We start from the raw sequence: 15252 nt of genomic DNA, 5'->3' as shown, positions 1-15252 counted from the left end.
CTGGGAATTTTTTAGAAAATGCAGATTTTTGTCCCAGCCAGTTGGCTCAGTTGGTTGGAGCATCATCCTGTATACCAAAAGATTGTGGGTTTGATCCCTGCTTGGGGTGTGTATGGGAAGCCAGTGATGTCTCTCTCTCTCTTTCTCTCCCCCAAACCAATACAACATGCAGATTTTTAGGTTCTATCCCAGACCTCCTGAACCAGAATCTGCATTTTAACAAGATCTCAGGTATTGCATATGTACATTAAAGGTTGAGAGCCTTGGGCTGGACCCTACTGCCAGCTCTCTAATAGACATCTTTAATTAGATGTTCTGTAAGGACATCAGTTCTTATTCCTCACTCTTCTTGGTTAACGGTAACACAATTTACTCAGTCATCTGTACAAGAAACCTAGATCGCTCCTTCCTTGTCATTTATACCAAATTTGTTACCATTTTTATCTATTCCAGGTATTGATGGCTCTTGAATTTATTCCTTTTCCTGTGTTCATCACTGCTTTCAACCTAACAGATTTCTGTCAACATACCCCCCCCACCAAAATTTATTTGCCAACTATTCCTAAAATGCAAATCTGATCATGTTACCTCCCCCTGGCTGAAAATTCCTTCGGTGATTCTTCACTGTCTAAAGCCAAGGTTTTAAACCAGGGATTCACACATGGACTTTTAGCAGATCCTTAAACTTTCTGAAATTATAAGGAATCATTTGTGCAGATATATTTTTCTAAGGACAGTATGTAAAGCTTTCATTAGATTTTCAGAATCATCCTTGACCAAAATAGGTCAAGAACCACTGACTTGAAGGACCAAGTCCAAGCAATGTAGCTTGGCATACAGTCACACTTCACAGCTCTCCTACCTTACCTCCAGCCACTTGCCTGTAGGAGCTCTTGTCCCAGCTTTAATTACAGACTTACAAGTTCCCTCAGCTTTCACACCTCCGTGCCTCTGCACATGCTGTTCCTGGGATAATCCCAGGCTTAACTACACAACATTAAGTGGTGCAGCCTAGCTTTGCACTCAGGTCTTTCTTTAAAGTTAGTCATTCCACTCTATAGTGGCTTGACACGTACATCATAACCTAGTACACACAAATACATACACTGGAACAAGTCTCATGAAATACACTTTGATATCAAAAAATGCTGATTGCAGTCCACTAAATTGATATATTGTTGCACTAATGAGTTGCAACCCTTAGTTTGAAAACCACTGCACTAGGCCTTTGCTGATACAGGGAGTTCTCTTTACCAAGAATTAATTATCTTAGCCCCAGCATTATTAAGGTTTTGAGGTTCCTAGGGATACAAAGCTGACATAACATAAAGCATTTGCTAATGAACTGCCAACTTGTATCAGTCCCCATTCAAACAACCTACTCCTTTAATCTGTATCACTTATCCCCATTCGTCTATTTCTTCAATCATTTTGTTTCTCATGCATTGTCAGATACGTCAGCAGGTAATTGGGTGCATATCTATCACAAAGTGAAATTACGAATCTTATAAAAAGATGCAGGATATCATGGAGTCAGCAGACAGAACTGATAACAAGGATCTGGTACACCAGGTTACAACTGAAGAGGAGAAAAATAAATAAGGATAATGATTTTAAAAGTGATTCAAAAGAGTGATTTGAATACCAAGTAATTAAGAACCCTCAGGAAAAAATGATGAAGCCCTTGAGTATTTTGGCAAAATCAACCCTCTAAATGATCATGCTCCAAGTCTCCCAGGAACTGAAATGTACCATCTTGAAAAATCATGCAATTTTGTTAGAAAAATTAAGCCCAAAACAAAAACAATCAATTCTTGATACATGGTTTGTTGTAGCATTCAAATTTGTGAAAAGAGACTAAATAAACATATTTAATAGCTTTTAGTTATTCAAGTTAGCATACTATCAAGCTCCATCCCCTCCACTACTTTAAAATTTTAGTCCCTCCCCCTTTTAAATATTTTTTATTTATTTTAGACAGAGGGGAAGGGAGGGAGAAAGAGAGGGAAAGAAATGTCAATGTGTAGTTGCCTCTTGTATGTCCCCTACTCGGGACCTGGCCCGAAACCCTGGCATGTGTCCTGACCAAGAATCAAACTGGCAACCCTTTGGTTTGCAGGCTGGTGGTCAACCCACTGAGCCACATCAGCCAGGGCTAGTTCCCCTTTTAAATGGATTCACTAAGAGGCCTTTTTGTCTGGTACCAACTGTCCTCAAATAATAGATCTCTTCATTTCATATCACCTAGCATACAGCAGGAGCATAATAAATGTTTGTTAAATGAGTAATTACAATAGCCTTCTCTGCCTTTAGTCTCAGTTCCTTTTGATTCAATTAGCACATTGCCACACATGCTAAAGTTCTCCAGTAAAACCCCACTAGCCTCAGGGGGGAAAATCCATCTCCTCAGCATGATTTACAAAAAATCTTTATAATCTGTTTTGCTCTATTTTTTTTATGTTCAGGCCACATTTGAACTTGTAGTTCTTCAAATGCCCCATAATCTTCTCCTGCCATGCTTTTATTATTTCCTCTGCTTGGAATTGTCCATCACCACCAATGGGAAGACAGACTCTTTCTCCCTTTTCTGTACCACCCACTACTTTGTGCATTAACTAGCACACACTGACCATATTGTGTCTGTATTGTAGTTGCTTCACAACTTGTTCCAAGCAGTTTATTATAAAAAGTTTATTGATAAAAGTAATATAATCACATTTAGAGAATATATAGAAAAAGTAGGGGAAACAGAAAAATGGTACATGTATATGTATGTGTGTGAGTATATATACATACGCGTATACATGTATCCTCCTAGAGTCACTGGTATCATTTTGTTGTACAGTTTGACCCTCCAACATGGATTTGAACTGCACCAGTCCACTTATACATGAATTTTTTTTCAGTTCGAACCTGTGTTGTTCAAAGTTCAACTCTATGGTTGGGCATCCACAGATGCAGAGGGCTCACTGTACTTATAACGTGCTGTTTGGCTGGTGCAGGAGATTTGCACCCCAACTTCTGTCTTTTTTTTTTTACAACTCTCCCAATTTAGTTCATTTATTAATTTTTTATTTTAATTGTTGTTCAAGAAACCTCTGTCTTGATCAGAGGTCAACTGCTTTTTTTTCTAAGATTTTTTTCACATGCATATATATTTTTTACATGACTCTCATCAAAGTGAATGTATGATGCTTAAACAAAGTCAATATTATACAATAGGCATTTTTTCTTGTTATGCAGTTGCCCTAACCACCATTTTTAATGGTTATATAATAACCCAACAAATAGATATGTTGTAGTATACTACTACCTAGCCATTCTGCTGCTGAATATTTAGGTCTCCCTTCCTTTTTTGGCTTTTTTAAGTGAGAGAGAACTTACCATCTTCATATACATAGCTTTTCCATATTTTGGATTGGTTTATTTCCTTAGAATAGATTATCAAGAGTAATAGATGTTATAAGATAAAGATCTTTCTTCCTTTGGCTCAAATTTGGTAGGAGGAAAATATATACATGTATATATGATGTTTCAATTTCACTTCCTTTAATTACTCGTAATACTAAGTATTCGTTCATGTTTGATTACTATTTATTTCCTCTTGTGAATTGTCTGTTCATGTCTTCTGCTCATTTATCTGCATATTAGTGGTCTTAAAAAGCAATTAGAATAAACATTTTAACCACTTGTTATATTTTCTGTAACTATTTTTTACCTCTTTTTATTTTGGCAGAATTTCAGTTGTAAAAGTAATAAAATCTCATCACAGAAAATTTGAAAACTAGAAAAACACATTTAACAAAAATCATCAATAATTCTGCCACCCTAACATAACCATTAACATAATCATTCCCTCTATTTTTTCCCCATAGGTATGTGTTTTACAAAGTTGTAATCACAGTATGCATACAATTTTATTTCTTTTTCTTTATTTTAAAAAAGATTGTATTTATTTTATTTTTTTTTTAGACAGAGGGGAAGGAAAGGAGAAAGAGAAGGAGAGAAACATCAATGTGTCATTGCCTCTTGTATGCCCCCTGCTGGGGACCTGGCCTGCAACCCAAGTGTGTGCCCTGACTGAGAATCGAACTGGTGGCCCTTTGGTTCCACTGAGCCACACCAGGCAGGGCTGCATACAATTTTAAAACCTGCTTTGTCATTAACACATAAGTATTTTGCTGAAATGCCATAGAGTCTTCATAATCATCATTTAAAATAATAGCATAGCATAATATTCCACGGAGAGGATTCACCATTTCCTTATTGCTAGACATTCATGTTACTTCTTTTTTGAAATAAATAACACAGATAAACAGCTTCATACAAATAGTTTTTTCTATTATTTTAATAATTTTCTTAGGAAACATTCTCAGGAGTAGGCTTACTACATAAGAGGGCATTAATACATGCTGGCTTCCAAATTGCTTTTTTAAGGGTTGAACCAAACCACACTATTACTAGTAAACTGAGTGTCATTTTTTAAAATTATGTTAAATACAGGCTTAAAGAGTGGCTACCTGGTTGTTTTAATTTACATTTCTTTGATTGGTAGTGATGAACACTGCCCAGTGTTTTCCAGTTATACTCAAATTCCTCTGTAAATTGTCTATTCATGTTCATTGCCCATATTTCTTCCTATACATCATACTATATAAATACTTTAGAAAATACAAACCTCTCACACTTCACCACACTTATGTCAAATATGCCTTTTGAGTATGTGTTTAGATTTTATTTTTAAAATGGTCACAATAATTTTAAGTTACTTTGGTTAAAAATTTTTTTTAAACATTGCATTTATTTCTTTTTAGAGAGAGGGAAAGGGAGGGAGAAAGAGAGGGAGAGGTATACCAATGTGTGGTTGCCTCTTGCACCCTCCCCACTAGGGATCTGGCCCGTAGCCCAGACATGTACCCTGACTGGGAATAGAACCCGTGACCCTTTGATTGCAGGATGGAACTCAACCACTGAGTCACACCAGCCAGGGCTGGTTTTAAAAATTTTATATAAGTCAAATAGTTTATCTTATCCTTTATGCAGGTTTTTTTTGCATTATTTCCTAAAGCTTAAAAAACTATTCCCCTTCAGAGACTTGATAAATATTCATGCCTCCTAGTTTTTTAAAATTTGCTTTTTTATATTTAACTCTTCAATCCAGCTGCCACTTATTTTAGTTTATTACAGGAGATGAGAGTATAAATGCTACAAGCTGTCACAACATCATTTACTGAACAATCCTTTCCACTCCCATTCACTTGCAACACATGCTTTATAATAGATTGAATTCTCATATATAACTGTCTCTTTGGGGAATTTACTATGATATCACCTGTCATACCTTATACTCATGGTACCAGTGTTTTCATTTTTCTAGTTTTGTATGTTTAATATATAAAAGCATTAGTCCCTCATTAATCTTTTGCAAAATTTTCTTTGAAAATCACTCTTCTTTAGCTTTCGAATGTAATTATTTGCTGTCTTGCCCCTATGATATGAATTTTTTGAGGGCAGAATTGGTTTATTTCATTAGAATGGGTCGCTAAGAATAATATTACTGGGTTAAGAGGTAGGAACATTTTCCCCACTTTTAACTCTTATTTCTAGAGTTTTCAAAAAGAATGTGTCAATTTTACTATAATCCTGCTAGGATATTTTGAAGATATTTTTCCCCAAATTATTAGATGAAAAAATATACCACATTTCAATTTATATACCTCTGCTTACTAGTGATGATAAACATGCATGACATATAGTATGTTCTTAATTAACATACACTGAATGAATAAAAGGCACGCATGAATCTATACATATATCACAGGATGGGGAAATACTGTGGTTACAATACATAAATGCTAGTTAGATGTCAGTTTGTGGGCTAAATGCCTGTAGTCCACCTGCAGAGAGGTTCTAGAAGTGTCAAAAACACTGTGAATTGGGGCAATCCCAAGAAACTCCCTGTCACTCTTATTTTTACCACAGGTATGTCTGTTTTGTAGTACGATCAGCTGAAAGCTGTCTGGAATAGTTACAACAATGGTGTGTGGGTATGCCCACACCTATACACAACCCAGAAGCAGCCATGATTAGCTTAAGATATAGACTGCACTTCTTTTGGCAGCAAAACAGTGATAAGAAGTATCAGGTATCTGAGTATTCCATTCAAAACTGACCCAGGCCGTAGTAGGCTTACATACACAAGCCCCTCGCTATACCACTTTTTCATTTTTGTTTCTGTTCTAGAATCATGATGCCTAGTACTGTGCTACATTGTGTAGTCCCAATAAAATGGTGATCTTTCTTGCTTATGTTTTCCAGCTTCAATATTGAGGAATCAATTTCTGATGTAGCATTAAGTTATTCTAATAAATTAGAAGCATTAAAATATACTAAAAATAAATAAAATACATAAGCTCTTCCAAGTGCCAAATTCAAACTAGATCTGACTCACAGGACCAAGCATTTTCCATGAAACCACACTATTATTCTCAACGTGCTAAGCACAAGAGGGCAGAGAAGTCTTTGGTTCAGGGAAAGTTGGTCTTTTCCCCTTTAACTGTAACTTGAAGGAGAGGTCTTTTTTTTCCTCCTTGGAATTGATGAAATATTTTTAATAGAGCAGAAGCTAACAAAAGGCAGGCTATTTCTCTTTGTTTTTAAGGACATAGAAGACTTATTGCTAAATACTGGTTCTCTTTCTTTCATCACCTCAGTAGATTTTAGTAGTAAACTTTCTCAAGGCCTTCCTTGGTTACGAAATCTGTCGACTTGAAGAAAAGAATTCCATGTTATTACCTTAGCCCTCATATGCTGAAATTGTGCGCAACATTTTATTCTGAGAAAAACAAAGTGCTGTTTTCTCCAGACTGAAGGACACTGGAGAGTAGCAAGGCAATGAGCCATAGAGTATGAACAACTGGTGTGTCCAATGATACATTAGGACATTGATTAATTCAGAATCTTAAAAATTCTTCTCCAACATGTATTAAGTACTACAGACATATCAAGCAAGATGCCAAGTGCTGAATAAAGCCCAGCAGTCCTTGTCAGATACAGAATAGAGCTGTCTGATACATTAACACAAAAACACTTGCTTTTCCCTTAACACCAAGTAGCACCTAAGAATGGCTGTTGCACGAACCATTTGTCCTTAAAGGGACACCTAACTCTCGCAGCATGAACCTCCTTTTTGATCCTTCAGCCTTTTGTTCTAAATCTATTGTCATTAATTGTTCATCTATTTGGAAATCTGGTTATCACTTCTTTCAGGACCTAGTTCTATAATGCATGCACCTTTTCCAAGATTCCCATGATTAATTTCTCCCTGTTGCTAAATCTCTTCAGCTTATATGTATATTCAATTGGTACTCAAACTGATGTTGCTCCCTGATTATTCTAGTTCCTTTAATATTTCTAGAATATAAAGCCCTAGAAGACAGGGATTTCCAGAACCATGCAAAGGAATTTTGAGATTATATCCTTTGCCCTGCCCATTTTCCTGATGAAGAAACTGAGACCCAAAGCGGTTAATCTGCCTTAGTCAGCAAACGTTGCAGAAAAAGCCCAGGGTCCTGACTTTCAATAGTTAGCTTTCCACTATACTATGTCATCTTCTGTTTCATTTGCATCTTTTCAGAATGCCTAGTAAAGTGCTAATATATGCACAAGTCTCTCAATACATGCCAATAAAGCAAGCATACGAGTTTACGTAACTGAGGAACTGACTCAAGGAAAAAAGGCCAAAAGGCAGAAAGGTCATTTTCTTACTTTTTTGCATGGTGCCACCCTCCGGACCAGTTAATTGCTACTTTGCACATTCCATCAATCAGGCATTGGGCAGCTGTGATTGTTGCCCCTCCCACAGCTGCTGCATAGTCAAATATCCCTTCGGTGGCTGGGCAGTCATAACCTTTGGACAAACATCAAAAGAACTTGTTAAAAAATGAGTTGGAGAAATAGAAAGTGTGATACTGTGATTTACAATAAGTACATATCTGGTCTTTGTGCCCATTTCTGGCACAGAGCTCCTAAAATGCTTGGAATTTCCTAAGGGATGAGAGCATAAAGTTGTTTTTGTTATGTTAAGGAGATGACAAGAGGACCACACCTAAGGACCAGTGCTAGTTACCAGTGGAACAGTGTTTTTAGAGAGTTGGAACTTTTAGTCTTACTCCTTGACCTTTAATGAGAGGAGAGGAGCTGGAGATTTAGTTCAATCACCAACTAACTGGTCAATGACTTAATCAACCATGCCTATGTAATAGTCTCCATCAAAACTCTGTAAGAGAGGCTTCAGAAAGCTTCCAGGTTGATGAACACATGGAGGTTTGGGGAGAGTGATGTGCTTGAAGAGAGCATGAAATTCTGCATCCTTTCCCCATACCTTTCTCTGTGCATCTATTCCACTTGCCTGTTCCTTTTACAGTTGACTCTTGAACAACACAGGGGTTTTGGGGGGGCCAACCATCCTGTGCAGTTGAATATTCATGTATTAACTTCTGACTCCTCCAAAATGAAATTACCAATAGACTACTGTTGACCAGAAACCTTGTCAATAACATTGTCAATTAATGCACACTTTGTGTATATATATGTACAGTCTTCTTCCAATAAAATAAGCTAGAGAAAAGCTTATCGAAAAAATCATGAGGAAGAGGAAAAAAAACATTTTACAGTATTTATTGAAAAACATCCACATAGAAGTGGACCTGTGCAGTTTAAACCTGTGTTGTTTAAGGGTCAACTGTATAATTAATGGGTAATCTAGAGAGCAAATGGGTTTCCTGAGTTCTGTGAGCCATTCTAGCAAGATAATGAAATCAAGGAGGGGCTCAGAAGTACAAGGTAACAACCTGGGCCTGTGACTGGCATCTGAAGTACACAGCAGTCTTGAGGGACTAAGCCCTTCATCTATGGAATCTGATGCCATCTCCAGGTAGATAGTGTCAGAATTGAGTTGCCTTGTAGGACACCCAACTGGTGTCATGAACACTGCTTGGTGGTGTGGGAGTAATTGGGACCAGAACCCTATTAGGAGGAATAGGTTAAGAATATGACAACATACCCTGCCCCAAAGCTACTACACTAAAATCAGCTCCAAACAAGAGATAAACATCTCCAGTGTTGGGGAAAACATTCTTTAGAGTGTTGAGCTAGAAAGACTAAACCTTCCAGATTAACTAACTCACATCCTACAGATGGAAAAACTGAGGTCTGAGAGCTGGTATGTCTTATCTGCGGTGGCACAGACCCAGCTGGGACACAGCTTTCTTGCCCCACTCCCAGTCCAGTTCTTCTAAATCATGATGTTTCTCTAGATTATCCTGTTGGCCACTTCCAAGTTTTTAAATGAAGCTGTTGAATGAAAGGTAAAGTAGAAAACCTATCCAGAACATATGTGTGAATCTCTATTCAAGTTAAACTATAAGGTAACAGGACAGTTAAACCAGCATACATACAGCCAGGCCCGATCTGGGCACAGCTATTGCAACCGAAAGATTTTCCTCCATCTAATCCATCATTCACTTCTGCTCAATTGGTATGATTTAAGTACTTATTAAGTGAGATGTATGTGGCTAAACTGACAGATTAAGATTGTGGTTAACACATTACCGCATTTTTCAGACTATAAGATGCACTTTTTTCCCCGTTCCCCAATTTGGAAGGAATAATGGTTGTTAATGCTGCTGCTGAGTTCCGTTTAAACTTATATTGGTGAAATATAATATTATTTATGTTATTAAATATTTTACCACGTTTTGCTTCATAATTTTTCCCCTATTTTCTCCTCTAAAACCTAAGTGCATCCTATGGTTCGAAAAATATGGTAGTTCCTAATTAAAGTATTAAAGACAACCATACAAGTTATGAAAGATAAAGTAGTTATGACCTATAGATGGAGGTGTGTATCCCCCACCATTGGTCAGTAATGACTTTACCTAGCCCGTATTCTATGGAGTCTGGATGATCGTCATCTCCTTCTTGGCTGACCTTCTGGAGATGTTGCAGATAGGCATCAGTGTGGAAGGTGGCCATCTCCTCCATGGAGGCCACTTTGGGCTTAACTATTCTAATAATAACAACAGAGAAGAATGAGTGACTCAGACCCAGAGTATGTCAGAAGCTAGACACAGGAACCAGTAATTCAAGCAGAAAATACAACTCCTAGCTTCTGGTTCCAGTGGCTGAAGTAATAAACATGTCTGTTCTTCCACTGCAGTATATATCCTTCAGTTCTTCACATCTGTGTAATGGTTCCATTAATGGGGGTGAGGGGACAGATTTTCCCCTTGAGTTTATAGATAGTAAAAGAAAGTATATTTAAGTTAAATAAGCAGGTATCGGACAAACATTGTTACTCTGTGAGTTACAACTTTCATGACAAACCAGTAGGCTGAGATATTTTGATACGAGTCACTTCCTATTTGGGCCTTACAATCCTTTCAACTACATTTGTACTTTCACAGGCAGCTGTATTATGAATTTTGAATTTGGAGTCAGAGAGCTACATTCCTGTCCTAACTCTGTACTTACCAGCTCTATAACCTCAGGTAAGAAGACTTTCCTGTTGTTTAGTCTCCTCATTTGTAAAGTGCGGACATCTTATGGAACGTATGTGAAGATTTATATGTGAAGATTAAAAGATAACATATAAAATGCTTTATGGATAATTATCATTGATAATATTAAAGGATAGCCCTGGCTGGTGTGGCTCAGTGGATTGAGCACTGGCCTACAAACCAAAGTATCACTGGTTCCATGCTCAGTCAGGGCATACACCTGGGTTGTGGGCCAGGTCCCCGGTTAGGGGTGTGTGAGAGGCAGCCAATCGCAGTTTGTCTCACACATCGATGTTCCCCTTTCTCTCTTCCTCCCTCCCTTCCCCCTGTCTCTAAAAAATACATAAAATCTTTAAAGAAAGAAAAGAAAGGCAACCCAAAACGTAAAAGTTTCTGTTGGTCTCTCACATCTGCCTCTGAGAGGAAGGGCAAGGAGTTGGAGCTGGGCTTTTCACAAGAAGTGACAAACGGGAGTGACTGAGAATACAGGGTGCTAAGCTAACAACAGGAGTTACCACCTCTAACTTCTAGCTGTCTATTTATTCCCCATTTCCTTTTCCTAAATCCCCCACTGCTGCTACTGCTCTCTAGCCCTAGCCAATCAAAAGATGGTCTGCCAACTGACAGAGGCATCACCTGAGAGCCTGTTAGAAAGGGAAAACTTCAGACCTATTGAATCAAAATGTGTTTTTTCACAAGGTAATTCATATGCATATTCGAATTAGAGAAGCAATGAACTCGCCACCCCACCCCACCCCCGGGGAGGCAGTAGTGCTATTTCATGTTTGCTAATTGGAAACAGGGCCTAGTTTCTCCTCAATTAGCATGACTTTTCAGGATACTACCAGCAACAAAGAGGCCAGCTTGGGAGGCTCAGCCTCAAAATTTAAATATGTATAACCAAGATCAGAGGACTTGATTCCTGCTCCTTCTTCAAGAAAACATGCCTACATCATCAAAGGTGATAAATCTGCCCATTAAAGTATTTTTCTTCTTCTTGAACCATGTTTCCCAGTCCTAATAGCTCCCTCTTCTTGTAACCCTCTTTCTTATTTACCAAATACTTACTGAAAGCCTCCCTACTTAACAAGCAAGGAAATTTGACAAGTTTTTAAACAAATTTTATTTGTTTAGAGAGAGAGAGAGAAACATCAATTTGTTGTTCCACTTATTTATGCATTCATTGGTTGACTCTTGTATGTGCCCATGACCAGGGATCAAACCACAACCTTGGCTCTAACCAACTGAGCTACCCGACCAGGGCTCTTTTTGTTTTGTTTTGCTTTCTTGTTTGTCTTAAAGTCAGTTTTTGAAATGTTAAATGAATTTAATGGAAGGCATCTAGTTTTTATGTTTATCAAATATATGAGTTAAAAATGATTGAAAAACATTCCTAAAGAAGGTACTCAATAGATGATTGTTAATAATAAGGATAAAATGTGAAAACCTATTATGGTACCTGTGGGAGAGAAATGAAGCACTAACAGGTATTAATAGACACATATTTGGCTGGAAAATGTCATAAATAAACCTACAAGTGTCAGGGTTATAATACTTGGTCTTAAAATGACAAACAGCAAGTTCACTGTTTTAAAAAGAAGTACTTAGCTCTGTGCCTGGACACAGGAGTTTTCTTTGTTTCTGACTTGTCTCCAGGCTCCCTCATTAAAGTTTGGTGGTGGTGATGGGGTGTCTAAAAGTCTTAAGTTGAACCCACATCATCAGATCTGGCTTAAGGCGGGAAAAACTCAAACCAGAACACCTCCTAGCTGAACATCTTTTTTTTTTTTTGTACCCAAATGTACTCATCTCAAAATCTCCACAAAGCATGTATCCCTAGGATACTTTCCCTATCAGCAGTAAAGTCCTATTTCAAAGGGCTCTGATGTGCGTCATGCACTCTCTTCAGGTTTTCTTAATTCTTCAAGAGCTTTCATTAGGTTACTGGCAAATTACAAACCTTGTGAACTACAGAAAGCTTTCAAAGAAGGACCACTCCCTAATTAGTCCCATGGTGAAGCAGGGTATTAAGGGTAGGAACACCTGGGTTTGGGGCTTTGTTCCTGAAAGATAACTTACCTCATTTGCTTATGCAGCGCATATGCTTCGATTAAAGAATGTACCATACTGGCCTAAAAACATCAGTGGGGGAAAGAAAGTAGAAAATAGTCTCTTAATGTTTAATTCAGAGAAACTGCATTGACTTCATCATCCTAAACAAAGGAACGAACTTTTAGCCCTCCTCCCTTCGTTGTACTTAACAGTCACTGTGTACTTTAGATAAAGTATCTAAATCATTAAAGTGAAAGTTGCCCGGCCTGAGGGAGGATTGGGACCACTTTTCTCCAGCGGCTTCTTCTCTACTTCAGTAATCCCTTTTATTAGAGACGCCTTCCGTTAGTGCCCTACCCTCCTCTCCAAGCCCGCCCCCACCTGCGTCCGTTCGGCGCCCCGCTGATAAACGAGGAGCTCTGAGAAACTGTAAGTGAACACTTCCTCCATCACCTCGTACAGCTACCCAAATTACTGCTGAAGATTTTCCCCAATCCAGTATCTTCTTCGCTTCTTAATGTTCTCTTGTCCACCCACCCCACCCCCACCCCCACCGCAAAAGCCCATGGTCTTTCATGCCAACCTCTCTTACCCGTTTGGGGACTTTGGCCAGGGAATCACACATGCTGACATACTCGGGACTGTAGATGTAAACCGGGGGCAGCGAATGCCCACCGTCCGCAGGTTCCTCGGGCTCCTTCATCCTCCACTTCCAACCCTTCCGAAGCCAACGTCCGGATGCGGCTTTTTTAGTACTCAGCCCGGGCTCTGGTTCCTGCTCCTCTAATCGGCCGCAGCGGTGCTCCCTGGTCAACATTCCCTCCTATTCTCGAGATCGCCAGAGTCACTGTTCTCGATCCCCAACCAGTTGAAGGAATGCCTGGGTCTTCCCAGTCCACAACCCCTTCATTTAGTGACCACAGCTCAAAAACGGGAGGTCTGCAGATATTAAATCCCTGATAACTGTCAATTAGAATTGATGTTTTATGGCACATGGAAGCACTGTCAAAACTAACCATCCTTGTTGCCCTACGGGGCCATTTGAGATGAGGTCAGACCAGCTTCAGAGCATGCTGGGAGATGTAGTTTCAAGTGGTTTGAGTAGCGGAAGAACCCAGGCTACTTACTAAAATAGCCACGAATTTGAATAGCCCCAGTATCCTTACCTTATTCAAAGTCTACCTTGCTGTCCTGGTCGGGTAACTTATTTGGTTAAAGCATTGTCCAGGGCATATACAAGAATCAACCAACGGATGCACAAGAAATTGGAACAACAGCCCTCATTGGTGTGGCTCAGTGGACTGAGTGCTGACCTGTAAACCAAAAGGATGGAAAGTTGGATTCCCAGTCAGGACACATGCCTGGGTCGCAGGCTGGGTCCCCACTGGGGGGCGCGTGAGAGGCAACCATGCTCTGATGTTTCTCTCCCTCTCTTTCTCCCTCCCTTCCTCTCCGTCTAAAAATAAATAAATTCTTTTTTAAAAAGTGGTACAACAAATCGACGCTTCTCTTTCTCTCAAAAATAAATTAAAATTTAAAACTGCCTACCTTGCGGGGTTGGGGTTTGGCCACCTGAGAGGGCTTGCAGATCCTGAAAACCCCCCGGGGAATCACCTCTTTCCATCTCAAGATGGATAACGAGGAGCGCCAGGCCTGTGCCAACATCTGCTTCCTGTACGATCAGCTGCAGCATGGGAGGCTCTCATCTGACACCCAGGAGAGCTTGGAGGTTGCAACCCAGTGCCTGGAGACCGTTTTGGGGGTGACGGTGGAAGACAACGAGCTCACACTTCCTCCAATTATCAGGGAATTTGCATTCTCGTAGAGATGAGACAAATACACAAAATCCATATACAACACAGGGTCAGATAATGAATGTAGGGTGCTTAAATTACTTAATACATAAGCACCAAGTACTTCATCACTGGTACTTAAATGGCAAATGGGATTCTTACTCAGTGGTATTTGAGGGGGGGTCTTAGCGGATGGACAGGATTTTACTCGGTGAAGATGGGAGCCAGGGGAGGACATGCAGACTGGAATCACCAGCATATGCAAAAATAAGAAAAGGAAAATATTTCGGGTCTAGTTTAGATAAAGGGGCTCGGTCATGAAGGGTTTTGAATGCCAGGCTAGAGATAACAGACTGGGACATGGGGAGACATTTAAACAGGAATTAAAAAAAAAATCTACAGCAGTGCTGTGTAGGAAAGGTGAGCTATTGAAAGACTAGAGGCAGGGAGAGTGCCACAATGGTCCAGATGAGAAATAATGACAACTTAAACTAGGGTAGGGGCAATGGGAACAGAGAGGAAGAACTACTGCACAGGGTAGGTTCAATAGGACTTCCTAACTATTTGGATATTGGTGACAGAGAAGGAGATGCAAGAGAATCACTGAAAACTCTTAAATTTAAAGTCTAGGTTAAGAGAAGGCTAGTAGTATCAATATAAGAGGAAAACAGCCCTGGCTCGTGTGGCTCAGTGGGTTGAGTGTCGACCTGCGAACCAAAGGGTTACTGGTTCGATTCCCAGTCACAGCACATGCCTGGGTTGTGGGCCAGGTCCCCAGTAGAGGGCATGTGAGAGGCAACCACACAGTGAGGTTTCTCTCCATTTCTTTCCCTCTTCCTTCTCTCTCT

General features: G+C 39.4%; 1 protein-coding gene across 4 annotated transcripts in view; it reads right to left on the bottom strand.

Moving 5' to 3' along the window:
• The window catches only part of HDAC8 (histone deacetylase 8), a 252551-nt gene extending 238908 nt beyond the window's left edge, over positions 1 to 13643 (bottom strand). Inside the window, exons 1-5 of one of the 4 annotated variants that reach the window (XM_037057704.1) lie at positions 13204 to 13641; positions 12639 to 12691; positions 9939 to 10069; positions 7768 to 7909; positions 6236 to 6760 (exon numbers count right to left, since the gene is read on the bottom strand). In XM_037057704.1, the coding sequence (XP_036913599.1) occupies positions 6736 to 6760; positions 7768 to 7909; positions 9939 to 10069; positions 12639 to 12691; positions 13204 to 13428 (576 nt within the window). In that variant the 5' untranslated portion in view covers positions 13429 to 13641 and the 3' untranslated portion in view covers positions 6236 to 6735. Of the gene's footprint in view, positions 1 to 6235; positions 6761 to 7767; positions 7910 to 9938; positions 10070 to 12638; positions 12692 to 13203 lie in introns of those variants that run through there. The other 3 variants (XM_037057703.1, XM_037057695.1, XM_037057687.1) reach the window with 3 other exon arrangements.
• Between the last annotated feature and the right edge of the window lie 1609 nt (positions 13644 to 15252).

This window comes from Sturnira hondurensis, unplaced genomic scaffold (assembly GCF_014824575.4).
Source record: "Sturnira hondurensis isolate 20B ecotype Veracruz unplaced genomic scaffold, ASM1482457v3 Scaffold0000982, whole genome shotgun sequence".
NCBI lineage: Eukaryota > Metazoa > Chordata > Mammalia > Chiroptera > Phyllostomidae > Sturnira > Sturnira hondurensis.
The sequence above is the reverse complement of the archived record's forward strand: the minus strand, read 5'-3'. Positions and strand labels throughout refer to the sequence as shown.